The sequence below is a fragment of the Hydra vulgaris genome, chromosome 03 (assembly GCF_038396675.1).
Source record: "Hydra vulgaris chromosome 03, alternate assembly HydraT2T_AEP".
Taxonomy (NCBI): domain Eukaryota; kingdom Metazoa; phylum Cnidaria; class Hydrozoa; order Anthoathecata; family Hydridae; genus Hydra; species Hydra vulgaris.
Window position 1 is genome coordinate 63134612 of NC_088922.1, and position 19052 is coordinate 63153663.

At 30.2% G+C, this 19052-nt stretch overlaps 1 protein-coding gene across 1 annotated transcript; it reads left to right on the forward strand.

Moving 5' to 3' along the window:
- Positions 1 to 154: 154 nt before the first annotated feature.
- Positions 155 to 6139, forward strand: LOC136078337 (uncharacterized). Its single transcript, XM_065793956.1, has one exon. It carries the CDS (start codon positions 476 to 478, stop codon positions 5939 to 5941), a length of 5466 nt encoding a protein of 1821 aa, XP_065650028.1. The 5' UTR covers positions 155 to 475; the 3' UTR covers positions 5942 to 6139.
- Positions 6140 to 19052: the final 12913 nt, after the last annotated feature.

Below are 19052 nucleotides of genomic sequence, written 5' to 3' on the forward strand. Positions count from 1 at the left end.
TAAAAACTAAGAAATAGTGTATTTTACAGAATACGGAACCGTAAATAACAATACGAACAATTGGGCGAAACATTAGGCGTAACTATGCGCACTATTCATTACCGTATTAATATATAGATTAATATATAGATGCGCACTATTCATTACCGTATTAATATATAGATTAATATATAGATTAATAGCGAATTTAAAATAAAGTTAAAAAGAACACGTATTGTTACGCAGTAGTTTGACTATAGATATCGGTCTAGTAAATTTAAAAGCTAATGGTTTGAATATCGCGTAATTTCTAGTTCTGGAAGCAACTATACAACCGTCTATTATAAAACTCTGTTTTGAATACAAACACATATGGAAATATTTTTAACTTTATTTCAATATACTTATTATTTGTGTAGTTTACACAATGAAATTTTGAGTATTTAAATTTTTTGATGAACTAAAGGTTAAATAAGCAAAATTTGACTACGTAAAAATGCTTTCAAAAGAACAACTTCTGAAAAAGATAAATGACAATTCTATAATTGATTTAGAAATAGGAATTCACACAAAAAAAAATGTTCCAAAAGTTAATATAAATAAAATACGAGAAGAAATAGAAAAAATAACTGCATCAGAAGAAAGCGAAACAAATAAAATTATTCAACTAAAACACTTAGAGAAAGAGCAATATAAACCTTTGATCCATGAACTAGCTTACAAAAAGTCAGTAGAAGAACTAAAAGATTTGATAAAAGTTCTGAACGATCTAGGCTATTTAACCACCAAACTAGGAGAGCTAAGTGGAGATCTGAAGTATTTCACTGAGGCAGCGGTATTTTATCATTACATAATTGCAATACTGACGGAAAAATTCAACGTAAGTGTAATAAATGTTGAAGCTAAAAATGAATTTATTGATTCAAACCATATAAATCCAGAGAAACAATTAGTTTATTTACAAAACCTAATATTTTCAGTGATTGGTGGAGACCAATGTGATATTCCCATAGTGCACGAGGAAGCAAAAATAAATAAAAATTTACTACTAAAGTTGCGAAACGAAACCACCGAAGTGCTAAAAGAAGTAGAATCTTATCGAAAGCAAATTAATGTTAATGATCAAAAAGAGAAACAAAAATATCAAGAACTTTACGTAAATGCAGCGAAAAATTGGTTTGAAGAAATAGCTGATAGAATGAAAAAGTTTCTGGCTAAGTTATATGATGAGAGTGTAAAACAAATAGATATTAATGCACCTTGCAAGTTTGCTGTATTAGGGCTTGGTTCAATGGCACTTAAACAAATGACCCCTTACTCAGATTTGGAGTTTGCTATTTTGACTCAGAATAGCAGTTATAAAAAAAGCGATGATCCCAAAATTAAAAACTATTTTAAGAACCTAAGCCATTTAGTGAACTTCAAAATAATCAATCTAGGAGAAAGTATCATTCCTACTAGTAAATACCTTTTAGATATGAGTCATCTAGTACCCGTAGCAGTTAATTTTGATCTGGGAGGTAAAACGCCTCTTGGAAGAATTGAAAGAGATAAAAAGTATGAACTAATACAAACAATACGCGGGATGCTGAGTATTGTATATAATGAAAATAACTGGGCGAGTCATGTTGATAAGAACTTGCCTTATATATTAGAAAATGTGTGTTATGTGTATGGAGATGATGAACTTGTAAAAGATTATAAAAATAGAGTTAAAAACTTTTTGCTAAGTGCTGGTAATGAAGAAAATCAAAAACTCAGATTAAACTGTGAAATAAGAGCTTTTAAAATACTACAAGAAGGAATAGTAGAAATTGATTATCTTCATTCAACGTCGACTTCGCAACCGAAAGACACTTTTTTTAAAGGCGATATACATAAATTAGAGCCTGAATTATTTTATACTGAAGGTCGCTTATTCCAAGTAAAGCAAGAGATTTACCGATTACCTGATCGTATGGTATACAACCTTGCTTTGTATTTTGGTATTGAAGGAGAAAGTGCTTGGGATTTAGTAGATAAATTGGCAAACAAAGGAATAATAAATTCACATGCAGCACTTAATCTTAAAAATGCTATAACATTTGCCACTACAATTAGACTGAAAATCTACTCCCACCATAAAGCACAGAAAGAAGATATGTCAATATTTGTAAGATCAATTGCAACTGAGTATGAGATGAAAAAACGAGCTCCACAAATATTCTATTTAGCTGAAGAAGACTTACAAGAACAAGGAGGGTTATTTCAGTATTTCTATACGGCATTACCTTTGTATGATAAATTGAAATGTTTATGTGACCAATATCAATCGTTAGGTACAAGCAGACAAATATTTTTTAAGGACAGCAAGTTTTATAATGATGATTATGCTACCAAAGGTTTTATTCATTATAGATTAGCGCAATATAAGGAGGCTCAAAGCAATTTAGAAAAAGCCTTAGAGGATGAAAACAATAAAGACAACTTAAAGATAAAGAATTATTTGGGAAAAATATTATTGAAAATTGGTGAAAACGATAAGGCTACTCAGCATTACATAGATTGTTTAAATATTACAAAAAAAATTTACAAAGATGAACGTCACCCAAGTGTTGCTGATTGTCTAAATAACCTTGGAATAGCTCACAATGCAAAAGGACAGTATAATGACGCAGTTAAATTCAACAAAGAAAGTTTAAAGATTTACAAATTTATCTATCAAAATGAGCCACATTTAAGCATTGCTATTTCTTTAAATAATCTTGGAGAAGTGTTTAGAAACCAAGGTCAATATGAAAAAGCAATAAAAAGGTTTAAAAAAAGCATAGGTATAAAGAAACTTTTTTACAAACGTGAACCTCATTCAGATATTGCTTCTACTTACAATAATTTAGGATTAGTTTACGGAGTTAACGGACAATATGATCAAGCTATTAAGTGCTACGAGAAGAGTAAAAAGATTTACCAATTAGTATACAAGAATGAACCTCACCCTTATGTTGCTGATGTTTTGAATAATCAAGGCATAGTTTGTAAGAGTAATTTACAATATGATCAAGCCATTAACTTTTACGGAGAGAGCCTAAATATTTACAAAATTTTTTATCAAAATAATCTGAACCCAAGTGTTGCTGACTCATATAATAACTTAGGCTTAGTTTACCATGCCAAAGGTGAAAATGATACAGCGCTTAAATACTGCAATCTTAGCTTTGAGATTTACAATCATATCTATCAAAATAAACCACACCCAGATATTGCATGTTCTTTAAATAATCTAGGATTAGTTTATTGTGCTAAAGAGCATTTTGATAAAGCACTTAACTATTTTAAGGAGAGTATAAAGATGAAAAAACTTGTCTATCAAGATAAAAATCACCCAAGTGTTGCCCATTCTTTAAATAATCTAGGATCAGTGTATAGAAACAAAGGCCAATGTAGTAAAGCTATGGAGTACCATAAAAAGAGCCTAAAAATGAGGAAACTCATCTTCCAAGTTGAATCTCACCCAGACATTTCTGTTTCGTTAAATAACATTGGATTAGTTTATACTGAAAAGGGTAAATACGATTCTGCAATTAACTACTTTAAGGAAAGCCTTAAGATGAAAACGTTTATTTACCAAAATCGACCTCACCCGAGTATTGCCCATTCTTTGACTGGTCTAGGATTAGCCTACTCTAAGATGGGACAGTATAATACGGCAGTTAAACACTTTAAGGAAAGTCTAAAGATACAAAAATCCATGTTACATAACCAACCTTGTGTTGCTATATCATTATACGACCTTGGGAATATCTACAGATTTCAAGGAAAATATAATCAGGCGAATAGAAAGTATGAAGAAAGTATAGAGATGCTTAAGCTCATTTACAAAGAGGCAGATCACCCGATTATTGCTTGTTGTTTAAATAATCTAGGATTACTTTGTGCTGATAAAAAGGAATACAAACTGGCAATCGATTATTATAAAAAGAGCATAAAGATGCAAAAAAGAATTAACAATATGCGATCTGAATCGAATATTTCGGGTTCTTTACATAATCTAGGGTTAGTATACCTTGATAAAGAAGAATATGATCGGGCAAATTATTATCACGAAAAAAGCTTAAAGATGAAAAGACTAATTTATAAAGGTGAACCTCACAAGGATGTTGCTAGTTTTTTAAATAATCTAGGGAAAGTTTATCGAAACAGAGGACAATATAACCAAGCAATTAGCTACTATAAGGAGTGTCTAAAAATAAACAAAGAAATATACAAAAATAAACAGCACTCTAATATTGCTGATTCTTTAAAAAAAATATGGAAGTTATGTATACTTTTAGAACGATTCGATGAGGCAGTGTGCTACATAGAAGAGAGCCTACAAAGTCAAAAACTTATTTATCAAGATGATCCTCATTCTTGCATTGCTTATCTTTTATACAACTTAGGAGACGTTTGTCAAAAAAACGGAAAATTCGATCAAGCAATTGAGTATTACAATCAGAGTCTAATAATAAACAAACAACTCTACCAAGATGAGCCTCAAGAAATTGTTGCTAATATTTTTAATAATTTAGGAGCGGCTTATTGTGCTAAGGAACAGCATGAGCGAGCAATTGACTGCTATGATCAGAGCTTAGAGATAAAAAAACAAATTTACAAAGATCAAGCCCTTGGTGTTGCTTCTTCCTTAAATAATCTAGGCGTTTCTTATAAAACTAGAGGAGAATATGATCAAGCAATTAAAAACTATAAGCAAAGTTTAAATATTTATAAATTCATTTACCAAAATGAAACTCATCTTACTTTTGCCGATACTTTAAATAATCTTGGATTAGTTTATGCTGATAAAAAGCAGCATGAGTTGGCAATCAACTATTATGAGGAAAGCCTTAAAATGAAAAATATTATTTACAAAGGTCAACCTCACCCTAGTATTTCTTATACTTTGAATGATCTAGGGTTAGCTTACTCTGATAAAAAACAATATGATCAAGCGATTAATTATCATAGTCAAGCTTTGCAAATGATATCAGTTTTTCAAAACCATCCTTACACGGAGCTTTTTACAAATAATTTAATAAACGATGCTTGTTTATTTGCCAAAAAATATTATCTTTCACAACAAGAGATTGTAGATAAAGTGTTTTCTTTCACTTTAAAGAAGTTAAACTTTATAGATTTTAAATTGCATCTTCAATTTGCGTCACAAGATAATAATAACAAAAGTGAAGAGCATGTTTTTGAAATGATTGAAAAATATAAATTAGCACTGATATTTCTTCCTAAAAACGATTTATCAACTAAATACGAAATATGCAATAAACTTGCTGAGTTAACAACCGAGCATTATAAAAGTATTGAGTTATGGTTGGCTGTAGTTGAAGATAACACAGATGAAATAAATAAATTAGCTTCAGACGGGACAAATTTTGATCAAGCACCATTTTTACCTTCTACCCCAATAGTAACAGCAGTTTTCAAAGGAAATACTAATATGGTATCAGCATTAATTTTAGGAAAAGTTGATATTAATAAACCTAATAATAATCAAAACCAAGCAAGTCCATTAGTATGCTCTTTAGGATTTTATGGACAACCAATAAATATGGAAATAGTCAAATTGTTATTGACAAATGGAGCTGATGTTAACAAACCAATGTTCGATGGTGATACACCTATGCATTTAGCTCATTGCGAAGGTAGCAAAGAAGCTATAAACTTGCTACTAAAACACGGAGCTAAAATCAATGCACAAAATGCCGAAGGTAAGACACCATTACATTGTTTGTTAGAAGCAAAGTGGCTTAGTACGATAACGAAGTTAGAAATAATAGCAGAATTCGGCAAACTCTACGATACCACAATTAGAAATAACGATGGAAAAACTGTAATTGAATATGCTAATGAGTATTGGCCTGAACTTACCGCTGATAATTCCCGTTTATTGCAGTTACTTAAAACTGCTGAAGTTGTTGACCATGTTAATTAAGTTATGACTGACATCAGCATTAACGTATTAAAAAAAGAAAGATGTTTACTCGAAGGTGATTTTTTTGAAACAAATAAAAACTCATCAAGCGTTTAAGTAATGCTTTGAGTAAAGCATTTATTTTGTCATTATTAAATGATTGTTATGAAAAAAAAAGGATTATTTAATCATAAAAGTAATAAATTATTTGAGTAAAAATCATGAATTTTTTATATGAACCAACAATTAACCTAGTAGAAAATATAAATCTAAGCTACTAGAACTTTTACGTCATCCTTAAAAACAACTTATTATAATTATGATTTAATAATTTTACGATAAGTGATAGTTAAAGTAACATATAGAGAGTAGAGAAGAAGGGAAGGCGTGAGTAGAATGGAGGAGAAGTGGGTTATGGATGGGAGGAGTGGGACAAAGAGGGAGGATGTGCAACAAGGAGAATGAATGGGAGGCAACAAAGAGTTGCGGATCGCACTTACAGTGCTTTTAAAAAGAAATAGGCGCAGAAAAATTTTTTTTTAAATATCATTTCCATTCTACTTTATTTTCAATCCAACTGTTTAAAAATTATTTCATCAATTTATATATTAAATTTACAATTTTCAGATTGCATAAAATTGTTTATGATGATCTGATTGTCAAATTTTAAGTCTTTTATTACAAATTGATATAATTTAGAAGTTAAGGTACATAGAAATAGGATAAAAAGCAAAAATAAAAAAATGGCAAATAATACGTATGAAACATACTTCACGTTAAGTAACAGGAAAATAGCAACAAAATTTAAAAAGTGCAGAAAATTGCGTTAGAAATATTTTGAAAGCATGTAAAAGTTAGGTCTTATATAAAAGACATAACTTTTACAAGTTTTCATCTTTCTGAAATTTTTTTGAAATTTATTAAAATTTTTTTTGGTGTTTTATGCAATTGTTAGAAAACCCATTCTGAAGGTTTCAAAGATTGGATCTTAACATTAAGGTAGTTAGAATTTGAGAGAATAGGATGGTCTTTGAAAATATTTCCACATTTTCAAAGACCATCCTATTCTCTCAAATTCTCAAGTTATTTTCAAGCAAGTAATTTTCAGCAATGATAGTAACTTTGAAGTAATAAATAGAAAAAGCAAAACTCTTGTTTGTGTAGAAATTGCTTTATTCTACCGAGGTGGTGGGAGTGTTTGTACTTTGGGCTTCTTTTTTTAATTTTAACAGAGTTTGTGTAAAAATGCTCAATAATTGCTTTTTTATAAGAAGCCTACGAATCTTTAGCATACTTAATTCTGAATATATATTTATAGTAGAATCAATATTTAAAGAATTATGCTGAGCTAGTAAAAACTTCATATTTATTGTGACTAATTCTTCCTTTCATACCTAAAATAGCTGTCCAGTATCAGATTATATTTCATAACAACTCAAGAAAATTGCCTGTTATACAAACTGCACCTTTACCAATAGCTATTTCGCTATATTGAATAGGCAACGGTAAAGACGCTGAATAATCTATAAGATAGTTTACAATATTGTTTTTATTTTCACAAAGAACTTCTCAAACTTGAAAAACATTTATCAATCTGTACCTAAAGTAAATTAAAAAAATAAATTGCATATGTCTTGTTGTTGCAAGAGTAAATGAATAGCGTTATTGAGGCAATGCTCATATTAAACAGAAAGGTCACCTTTCACTGTTTGGTTTTGTCAAGCAATTTATAACAAGTAATGTTTATCCTTTAACTCATCCTTCTTTGTGGATAAAGATTTTTTGTGGGACTCAAACTACAATTTTTCGAACTTTCCTAGGTGTCAAATTTTAACCACTCAAAAATTAGGTCAAACAAAAAAATCAAATGCGCCATCTTGTCGAGGTAAAGATTCTTTTTTGAATAACATAATTAATTATCATTATTTTTAATTTTTTCTTTTCCGTTTAACATGGCATAAGTATTATTTTTACAATGTACGTTTATATACAGTAGAAGAGAAAACATAAATAAATACTGAAAATTGCATAATAATTAAAATAAAGTTAAAGCAGAGAGGGGCTTAAAAAAGATACCAAAAACATTGCATTATCACAATCTTTCATAGAGCACCTTTAAAAAAAATATTAAATACTATATCGTAATGGTATAAAGTTACCGTTAAAATAGTCAAAACAATCAAATAAAAAAATAAACAAACAGAAAACAAAAAGTATAGTCAAGCAAAGAAAAATTAACCGTTAAAATAGTCAAACAAATACTAAAAATGGAAGTTTTTCTTTTAATCACATTTTGAAAATTTCTTTTTTTGTTTGAAACTTAAACGAACTTAAGGACTTCACTATTAATTTATATTCCTTTTGACAGTCATTCCATAATTTGGGCCCTTGATAAGATATACAATATTCTGAGAATTTATTACATTTCCGAGGCAATTAATAATTGTTGTTTACATTTGATCTTAGATTATAATTTTCATTTAGATTTTTTCAAACTTGTTGTTAAAGTTTTCTGGTATGAGGTTGTTGTAGTATCTATATATAAAAGTTAGTTGCTGATTAGGTATTATTTCAAATGTATCCATCATTTTCATATCTTTCATAAATGGTTTTGCATGTTAATGTTTGTGTTTAGATTATATGAATTGGTGTTTTTGTAGCCTATAAATGTTTTGGAGTTTTGTTTGTTGCGTACTTGCCCGTGATATATTTCATAATTTATGAAACAGCGAATTAGTCCAAAATATATCAATTTAAGACTTAACATATTAAGGTATTGGCGAACTCGATACATAACGCCAATCTTTTTAGTAATTTAAGACTGGATATAATTTATCTGGGGAAACCAGGATAAATTATGTCGACTTGAATTCCTTAGAGTTTTGTGCTTACTTGTTTTTTAATTGTTTTATCATTTAAGTAGAGTTTGGGTGGCTCAAGTGGAATGTTTAGTTTATGTGTTTTTTTATGAAATAGAATATAATGTGTTTTCTCAACATTAAGTGAAAGTTTATTTGCCCTAAACCAAATATTTACATTAGTTAACTCCGTATTCATTGCAGTATATAAATGTTTTATATCATTATTGATGAGAAAGAGATTGGCAACGTCTACAAACATTATTGAGTTCAGCTTTAATGACTCATTACAAAAGTCGTTAATATAAATTAAGAATAGGAGCGGGCCAAATATTGATCCCTGTGGTACTCCGCATACAACGCTTAGTATTCCGGATTGTACATTATAAACATATTGCTTTCCATCAGTAAGATAGCTTTTAATGTAGGAATAAGTTGAATTATTTATACCATAATGCTTAATGTTTTCAAGGGGGATTGCAATGGTCAACTGTGTCGAATGCTTTAGATAAGTCTATAGATACTTCTAAAGTATATTTGCTTTTGTCAAAACCTTCCGTTATTTGGATGACAATTTTAATAATTGCATGCTCAGTTGAGTGATTTTTTTGAAATCGAAATTATTCGGTTAGAAATTAAAATTAATTATTAAACCAACTTTAGGCACAACATAAACGGCAATTACTTATGTAACCCAGTAAAATATAATAACCTATGAAACAAAAGACAAAAGGAGATCTGAAGCAAATAATAGTAGTAGTAGTAGTAGTAGTATTAGTAGTAGTAGTAGTAGTAGTAGTAGTAGTAGTAGTAGTAGTAGTAGTAGTAGTAGTAGTAATAGTAGTAGTAGTAGTAGTAGTAGTAGTAGTAGTAATAGTAGTAGTAGTAGTAGTAGTAGTAGTAGTAGTAGTAGTAGTAGTAGTAGTAGTAGTAGTAGTAGTAGTAGTAGTAGTAGTAGTAGTAGTAGTAGTAGTAGTAGTAGTAGTAGTAGTAGTAGTAGTAGTAGCAGTAGTAGTAGTAGTAGTAGTAGTAGTAGTAGTAGTAGTAGTAGTAGTAGTAGTAATAATAATAATAATACAATAATAATAATAACAAAAATAATCATAATAACAATAAGATTAAAATAAGAAATAAATATTTCAACTCTAGTCTCTGAAAGTTCAAAAGTACTAGTTTTAGTTTTCAGGGTCAACTATACGGGCTGCAAAGTAGAGAGGCACAATCGTCAATTTCTAAAAAAAGTCCTCTATATCTAGAAGTAAATGAATAAAAAATAAAAAAGTCTTTTAGAAAAAAAGTGAGAAGGTCATTGCCCCTCTAGCCACCCCGATGTCGTCGAATCTGGTTTTATTCAACTATTTTTTTAAAATCAAATTACCGTTTTTTTAAAATCAAATTACCGTTTAAAATCAAATTACCCACTATTTTTTTAAAATCAAATTACCAAATTACGCGTAAAATACAAATTACCTAACAAAGTCGTACGCTGTAAGAAAGTCCTAATGTAAAAAATGATAAATTTTGTATATTATAAAATAAATATTTTGATACAATACTTTTTGTAATTTTTACTAAATGCTTTTGAAGAAACTTTCCATAAAAAAATTGACTGGAGTGGTGGAGAATTCGGCCAATCAGAGTATTTATTTTACTGAGATGTAAATAGTCAATATAAGCTGGTGCCATATTGAACATTGCGTCAAAGATTGTATGGTGAAGAGTAAGTTCTTTTATGGTAAAAATCTTGTTGTTAAAAAACTATGTTGATCAATAATGGCACATGAACGTGGTAAGTTTGGAATTTTCATGTTAAAACGATCGATTTACACGTTAAAACTAATATTTTTACGAAAAATTTGACTTGACTTTCTTTTTCCTTCTTTTTTACCGTGTACAAAAGAAAGTCCTAGCCTTACAAAAATAATTTAATTTTTTGTTTTAGGCCCAAAAAGATCTTGCAAGCCAAATTCACAACAGGATATGGATGAAGCATTGAATAAAATAAAAAAGAAGTCTATGAAAATATATGCAGCATCTAAATTTTATAAAATACCAAACACAACCCTTGTTCAACGAACACAAGGTCGAGTAAAGAGTCAAATAGGGCGTCCAACAATTTTTGATAAAACCGTAGAGGTTAAAATTAAAAATTTGCTAATTGATGTGGCCATTGTTGGTATGCCAGTCACAAAGAAACTTCTTCTTAAAAGTGCATCTATTTTAGCACATAAAATGAATCTTGACCAAAAAGTAAATGGTACTCGTTGGGCACGCAATTTTTCAAGAGACATTCAAAACTTTCGATTCGAAAGGCTCAGACACTTCCAAAACATAGAACACTTGTTTCCAAACAAGATATAAAAACGTGATTCCAAAAAGTAACAGAGTATATGGATAAAAATGATTTAGTGTCTGTGTGTGAGGATCCCAATCGAATTTGGAATCTTGATGAATCATCCTTTGATCTGTGTCCAGCTATTAAAAATGCAATTGGACAAAAAAGCAAACGATTGTATAACATCACTGCAAATAGTGATAAAGAAAGTTTCTCAATTATGATAACAGTAAATGCAAGTAATTTATTTGCACCACCTTTGGTTTTGTATCCATATAAAAGGTGAATTCAACCAGAAATTGCAGCCGACTTTCCTAAAGATTGGGTTATGGCTAAATCAGCCAAAGGTTACCAGATGTTTCAAACATTTTACGATTATATAACTGGACCTCTCATTGATTTTTTAAGGAAAAATAATGTCCTATTGCTAATCATTCTTTTTTTAGATGACCACAAATAACATTTGACTTTAGATTTGGGACAATTTTGCAGAGAAAATGGTATTGTCATCATTTGTTTGCCACTAAATTGCACCCATTTCGCACAAGCATTGGTCCGAGTTTACTTTCATGTTGCAAAAGATATTTGGACCGACATAGTTACAGAATGGAGGATGCAAAACCTTGGAGTTGTTCTACCAAAAAGGACATTTGCGCCCCTGCTCCAGACTGCAATTGCTAAAACACAGAAAAATCCAACTTTAATATCAAATGGATTTAAATGCTTCGGTTTGTGTCAAAGGGAATCCGCTGAAACTCCGGTTATAGCCGAACTGTTAAGTCCAATCGATAAAGCCTAAAATGATTTAGAAACTGATATGACACATGGCCAATTAAAATCTTTTACGGCCCATCGTAATCTTATGTATTGGACAGGTGCTATAGAACAAGAAGCCTTATTTTATTACTGGCAAAAGAAAATGGATAAAATAGAGGAGGTTGATCCCACAACTTGAGAAAAGAACATGGTTTTAGAAACGCCATTCGAGGACACTCTAGTAAGTAATGAGAACTTAACACAACCAGAATCAACAATTGAATATAATGATACAGCTTTAGCACCAGTTTAAGGACCTTTGCAAGCAAATGACAATGTTTTCGAGTCAATATTTGTTAGTCCAGAAGAATTTCAGAGTAAAAAAAAACCAAATCAAGCAACAAAAGTTTCATCAGTCATTACATCTGACGAATACATTGAGTTTAGAGGAGAAAAAGAGAGCTAAAGAAGAAGTAGAAAGACAGAGAATTGATAAAAAGCAATAAAGAAAGAAAAAAAAAGCTGAAAATTAGTCTCAGAAACAGGAAAGAAAACAAATTAGGCAAGAAAATTTGAAAGAGAAACAAGAAAAAGCAGCTAAAAAGTCTAAAACTAAGTAAAGTTACACGTCAGAAAAATGCGTTTAGTGTATTAGTTATTTTAATATTCAAAAAATATATAATACTATTAGGACTTATACTATTAGGACTTAATACATTAGGAATTTCTTTTTCACTTATTAGGACTTTCTTTTATTTCAATCAAAATTATTGTACTTTTTTTTTGTTATCAACTCGAACTATATTACAGCGTAAGTTAAGACTTTTTTGAATGTATTCACGCCTAAAACAGGTTAAAACTGAAAATTTATTTGTTGTTCTAAAATATTATCAAAAAGCAAGAATTCGAATTCATTATTTGTTAGTATTAAATCGCTCTTATAAATTGAGATATCGAAAACTAGGACTTTCTTACGTCACACCACGGTATAAGCGACAAAATTTCTTTTGGACAACGGACATAAAAATACTTTTTTATTTTGACAAAGCAGCTCAAGTTTTATTTCAGAAAAAATTCTTTTTTTTTTCTGGCTGTATTTAGTTTCTTTTTACTTTTATCTACTTTTTGATATCATTATTTTATTTACATTATTTTTATTCCTCCTAATTTTAATGACAAAAAGCACATAATAGAGTTGGAAGCACGTTATATGGCAACTCTGAACATACCCATCATATTACCTTATATCAATATTATAAAGTCTCACTCTTTGCTGTAATATATATTTTATCATATATAAAAATATGAACATAAAAATAAATAAGATAGTATAAATAATGATTATAAATTGAGATTTTAACCGGGCCATAAATTGAGACTGGGCCATAGATAACATAATGTTTGTTTTTGATGTTTTCGAACCAATTTATCAAGTTATTTTTTTAGCCTGTGTATTATTCCACTGATTTAATTGCAAAATGCTTTTTAGTTTGATGCTAACATCGGATAAAATAAGTTTACTTATTCTATCAAGTTTATTCTTTGCTATAGCAAATAATGAACAGCATATAAAATATAACAGCATGTAGTATATAACAGCATATTGCGTAACTATAGTTTTCATCCTCAGCTTTTAGTGCTAGGAAGCAATTGGAAGATAAGTTGACATTAGTTTTGTTAAAATTATCATAATTCTTCAAAATATTTTTTCCTTCTTTATTAATATGATCTTTCATTATTCCTTGGAAACCGTCTAAAACCAACCCGAAGCATAGAAACCAAAGCGCAGAAGACGACTTAAAAATGTAAATCAAGTAATCGCATTATTGAAGTTGTTCACAGACGAATCTTCTACTTCAGCACCACTCCTTGCAGACCTAGAATCGATAGAATTTTGTAACAACCTACAGTTCATAGACAAAAGTTTAGCTTTATTCGACAACTTTAAAAACATTTATATCCGTCCTGACCGCCTCAAGCAGAACTGAAAATTTATCAAACTGTTTCAAATATTATATTTTTGTAAAAGAGAAAAATAAAGTTAGATTGCGATTACTTATACGTACTCATATCTATAATATATTATATTGTATTATTATGTATTATACATACAATATTTTGCATGTATTGTATATCGGAAGAATAAGTTTTTAAAACTGGTATTATGTTTAGTAACCATGAGCGAGATCTCGTCTCGTTCTCGTTTCTCGTGAGAAACGGGACTTCTCGTGAGAAACGAGAAATAGAAAATTCTCGCGAGAAGTAGAACGAGATTTAAATAATTATATTATTTTCCAAATTAAAAATTATTATAATTTACAAAATGCTTAATAATTTGTTTTTTTAATTAATTAATATTTTGACTCCGTGATTTTAATAAATCTAATTAAAAATTTAATTTGTTTTTGACAATTAATAATTTAATTAGATTTTAAATACAAAAACTTTTTGTATAAAATGGTGCACTTTCGACTTAATTTCATTAGTTTACCAGTGGAATTCAACTTGACACATAATGTTTATATTGAAAAGAAATATTCTTGCCTCATTTCAACTTTGTAAATCTAAATGGTTCTTTGAGAGTTCTTTGACGCACCAAATGGTTCTTTAAGTTCATTTGGGGTTCTTTAATTAGCTAACGGGTTCTTCGCGCAGTTGTATGGTTCTTGTAAACTTTTTTATCAAATTTCGGAATTTCGATGAGGTTCTTCGTTATTTAAAACCTTTTATAAGAGTTCTTCATATATCTCGCGTGCATATTGGAGTTTAACGCTTAATGGTATTTTGTAAAAAGCATAAAAAACAATTAGAATCTGATTTAAAATTATTTAAATTTAAAGTGTTTGTTGGTTTTTGGTATGGCAGAACATTTAAATTGGAGTGTAAAAGATGTCTGCAGATATTTAGAATTAAAAGGACTGCCAGAATTGAGACAGAAAATTACTGGTTTGATTGTTGTTTTAAGTTTTTTATTAAATAATATATTAATAGATAAAATAAATTATTTTATAACTATTTTTGAACTTCAATTTTTTTTTAGTCAAGTCATTTTCAACTTAAATTTAAGTAAAATATTTTGAAATGGCAGCAAGCAGTAATATTATATGCTTTACTTGTTCCACATGTGGTATACATAAGTATTCTATGCAAAAATATTTAGATCATTTGTACATTATGCATGAGCATACAGCTGGTTATCTTGCAGTATGTAATATTGATGGTTACCCAGTATCCTATAAATCTATAGTTAGCGCAAACTTACCCTGTGGTGGGATAAGTTAGCGCATTTTTTTTTATTCTGAGGACCCGGAAAGGCCTCAAGAGTTTTTTTTGTAAATAAATGCAAACTTTATAAGTCACCCAAATTCATACTTTTTATGACTACATTTTAATATTTTTTAAAAAATGTACTGTTAGGGCTACAGAGCTCATAGAGTAAAAACCGAGCCAACCAGCCCCGGTCTCCCCTACTGTTTTGCACTACTACAAGATCAAAAAATTAAAAACTCATGAAAAATGTTTAACTAAAGATTAAGTGAAGCATTTAAATTACATTCTACCTATATATTTCTTAAAACATAGCAATTAAAGTAAAGAAAGGTATTTTCAACATAGTGATTTTGGCACCCTTTCAAAAGGCACCTAAAAATATTTATTTGCTTGGATGTTGAAATTATGTTTGTGTATTAAAAAATGCAAAGAATATTCGTAATAAGTAAGGTTTCAACTTCATTTTTTATCATATAGGTCCGCTGATTTATGATTATTATTTTTATCTTTTTCAAAATGTAGAATAAATGATTTTTTTCAATGAATCGTCAGCAAAAAATTTCTTTTATTTCACTCTAAAGTATAAAATGAATTAAATGCAACCAAAAAACTCCAAGTATATTACAAGATATATAAGCTTCCACCATGACTGCTCTAAGGAAATTATTTCGACTAAAATATCGTTTTTAATTTCGACAGTGCCAAATTTACCAACCCATGATCTTTTTTTAACATCATTACTTCTAACAAGCCTGCCAGCTACCACTATTAGAGTTAGAAGTTATTGGAAGAGAAAAGATGAAGTTTATAAAGCAAGATAAAGATTAACAGATGAATTGCAAATTATATGAATCAAGAAAACATAATGAAGGAACAAAATTCCAAAGAACTGATGTTCGAAGAAAAAAACTAGACAAATAAGAATTTTTGGCGCTCTTAGGAACAGTCACAGTAAAAAGATAAAAATTAATTGAATGACGAATAACATGAGAATGAATTTTAGAAGATGTCACAAGTGATGCTAGCTCTTTAGAGCAGTGTCCATTCTAGTATTTATAGAAAAGAGAATAAGAAGCAACATTACGACGATGTGACAATGGTTGAAGGTTGGCTGCAAGCATTGTAAACTATTATTAAAATGCATTTTTGGACCTTGTCTAAAAGAGAAAGGGCATCATTCGAAGATTCAATACAAGGACGGATTTGAGATTTATAGAAGTAAAGAATAGAATCCAGAGTAAGAAAATGGCGAGCACGATATAGAGATGGAACCTTATCAGATGCTAATTTTGCAATTAATTTGATATAGTTTCCAAAAAAGATTGGAAGTAAAAGATAATCCTAGAAGAGGAAGGGCAGATTGTAAAAGGGCAGCTGTTTATAAATATATAGGAAGATCTAGATTATTGTGATAACAATTAGCTGAAAAAAATTCAGTTTTATCTAATAAAAGTTCACCAGCCGCTGAGAGCCCCATGCTGTCGCAGAAGTGAGATCCCTTTCAAGCTCAAACTCCCCCTTCAAGCTATTAGAGTGTGTTGGCTTCTCATCAAGACAAGAATAACTAGTAGTATCATCAGTAAAAATCTTAAATGTGAGATTTTCTAGGAGGTCTTAATTTAAATTAAAAAAAAGCCTTGAGGAACCCTTTAAGTTATAGGAAATGAGGAAGAAGGCTTGATCAAAAAATAAGTTATTAGATTGAAGATATAAGATTAGGTGTTTGTTAAGTAAAAATCCAAAAACCTTGCTTATGATAGGAAGAAGACTAATAAGACGGTAGTTAAAAAAATCAGATCGCTCACCACAAGCTGTAGAAAAGTCTAAGCAGGAAATTACTTTAGATGCAGAAGCTGGAGTGATACAAATGTAAAGCTATGAATCAACCTTTTTCTCAGCATTATTAGGTAGGACTTGATTAGTGGAATTAAGATATAAGCTTTATGAAATGTTCTTAGCAAACAATTTAGCTTTGTCTTTAGGTAAGGTAACAAAATCTGAAACTTGCAAGAGAGGAGGAACATTAGATTTGTCCTTATCATAAACACTGTTAAAGATTCTCCAGAAGCCTCTGGTGCCTAATTTTTGAGATAAAATACAAGATTTTGTGACCTAAGAATAGTGGGCTTTGGCATTAGATAAAACCTTTTTACAATGGTTTCTGGCAATAGTGAACAGACGTCTGTTTTCTGGAGAATTTTTTTGCTGATAGATATTGAAGTAATGGTTACGGTCGAAGATGGCAGCAGCACAAGTAGAGGAAAACAATGGAGAAGAGCAAGACTTGACTTGGAATCTTCGAGATGGAATATAAGATTCCATACCAGCCTGAATCTAAGAAGTTATGCAAGAAATAAATTTATCAGCAGAAAGACAAAAGAAATCTACCCAAGGGCCATAACGAAGAAAATAATGGAAAGAGTCCCAGTCAGCTTTAAGGTAGTTGTATAAGATACAATGATATTTAGGTAGTTTGTAAAAGATACTTAAGGTAGTTTTGAAAGATACAACGATGGGATTCTCATGATAAAGAAGAGATAATAGAAGAAGAATGAGATAATAGTTTTAGAGAGATTTAACCGTGATCAGAAACACCTTAGAGTGAATGTGGAGACAAGAGATAGGTCGAGTAGAGAATGTAAATGATTCTGTTTGTCTGGAAAGCGAGTTGGAAAGTTGACTAATTGAGTTTGAGATTGAGAAAAGCAAAAGTTGTGGGTCTTAACACCTGCAGAGTCACTGACACTAGAGCCAAATCATTCAGTGTGATGAGCATTAGTGTAAACAACAACCACGGATTTGGCTGAAGGATAAAGAGAGAGGTCTGGGTCAATTTGATCAGATATAGCATAAAAAGAGTGTGTATTGAGATGAAGGAGAGAAACATAGAACAAAGAGAAAGGCGATAGAGTGAAGTGGTGCTAAACGAAAGCACATAAAGGAATAGTCGGTGGATTCAAACTTAGTTTCCCGATATATAGGTGAATTCACCTGACGGCATTACTATATAGCTAATTTTCTTACACGGTGCTCAATGAATTCGTTTGTCTCTCTTAATATGCCAAAAAAATTCTTGACATATTCTCAGAAAACTTGGGATACTCGCGATAACTGCAAAGCTTCGGGTAAGATAGTTTGTGCGATAAAATTGGTTAATGACTGTGTTAAACAGGCATTTTAATTTAAAAACAACACTTTACAAAATAGGGATCTTTGTTTATCGGATTTGGAGAAAAAAGATTAAAATTAATAAGCAACAGTTAGAATTACCTAGTAATGTTGTACACGAATGCAACCTTATTTAATAAAAAACCGAATGAACTTTCCGTATTAGCCAAAACTTAAATTTCAGAGCAAACGATGCAAAATTTCCGATATCCCCCCTCCCCCTAAAAAAAAAGTGAGAGGGCGGGGGGTTAATTTTGCATGATCATAACTTTTGTAATTTACTATATTTTTCTACAAAATTTAAAATCTGTCGATAAATTTAAATTAAGATAGTAAATTTTACTACATTAGTGCCCTCACGTTTGGACAAGGGAGGGGGGCAAACGTTTGAGGATTTTTGTTCCCAGGCCTCCGCCATCCCAAATTTTTGCAGGGCCTCCTCATTTGGTATAGGTATGAACATAGTTGAGTTTGGAGTTAGCACAATGTGTGAAACTGTCTTATCTGAAACATGAAAAAATCCTGCGGGCGCCTACGGACTCAGTGACAAACCTAAATCGTTTTAATATTTTAAGAAAAGGATAGAATTAAGAGACAAGGTGCTGAAGTATGATGAAGTACAAATGTATTTACAAAATGATCTTGTAACTTTTAAAATTAACTCTATTGGATTATTTTATCTAAATATTGAACAAATATGGTGTGGACTCAAGCATGAGTTTAAAAAGTTATTAGTGAGATGTGT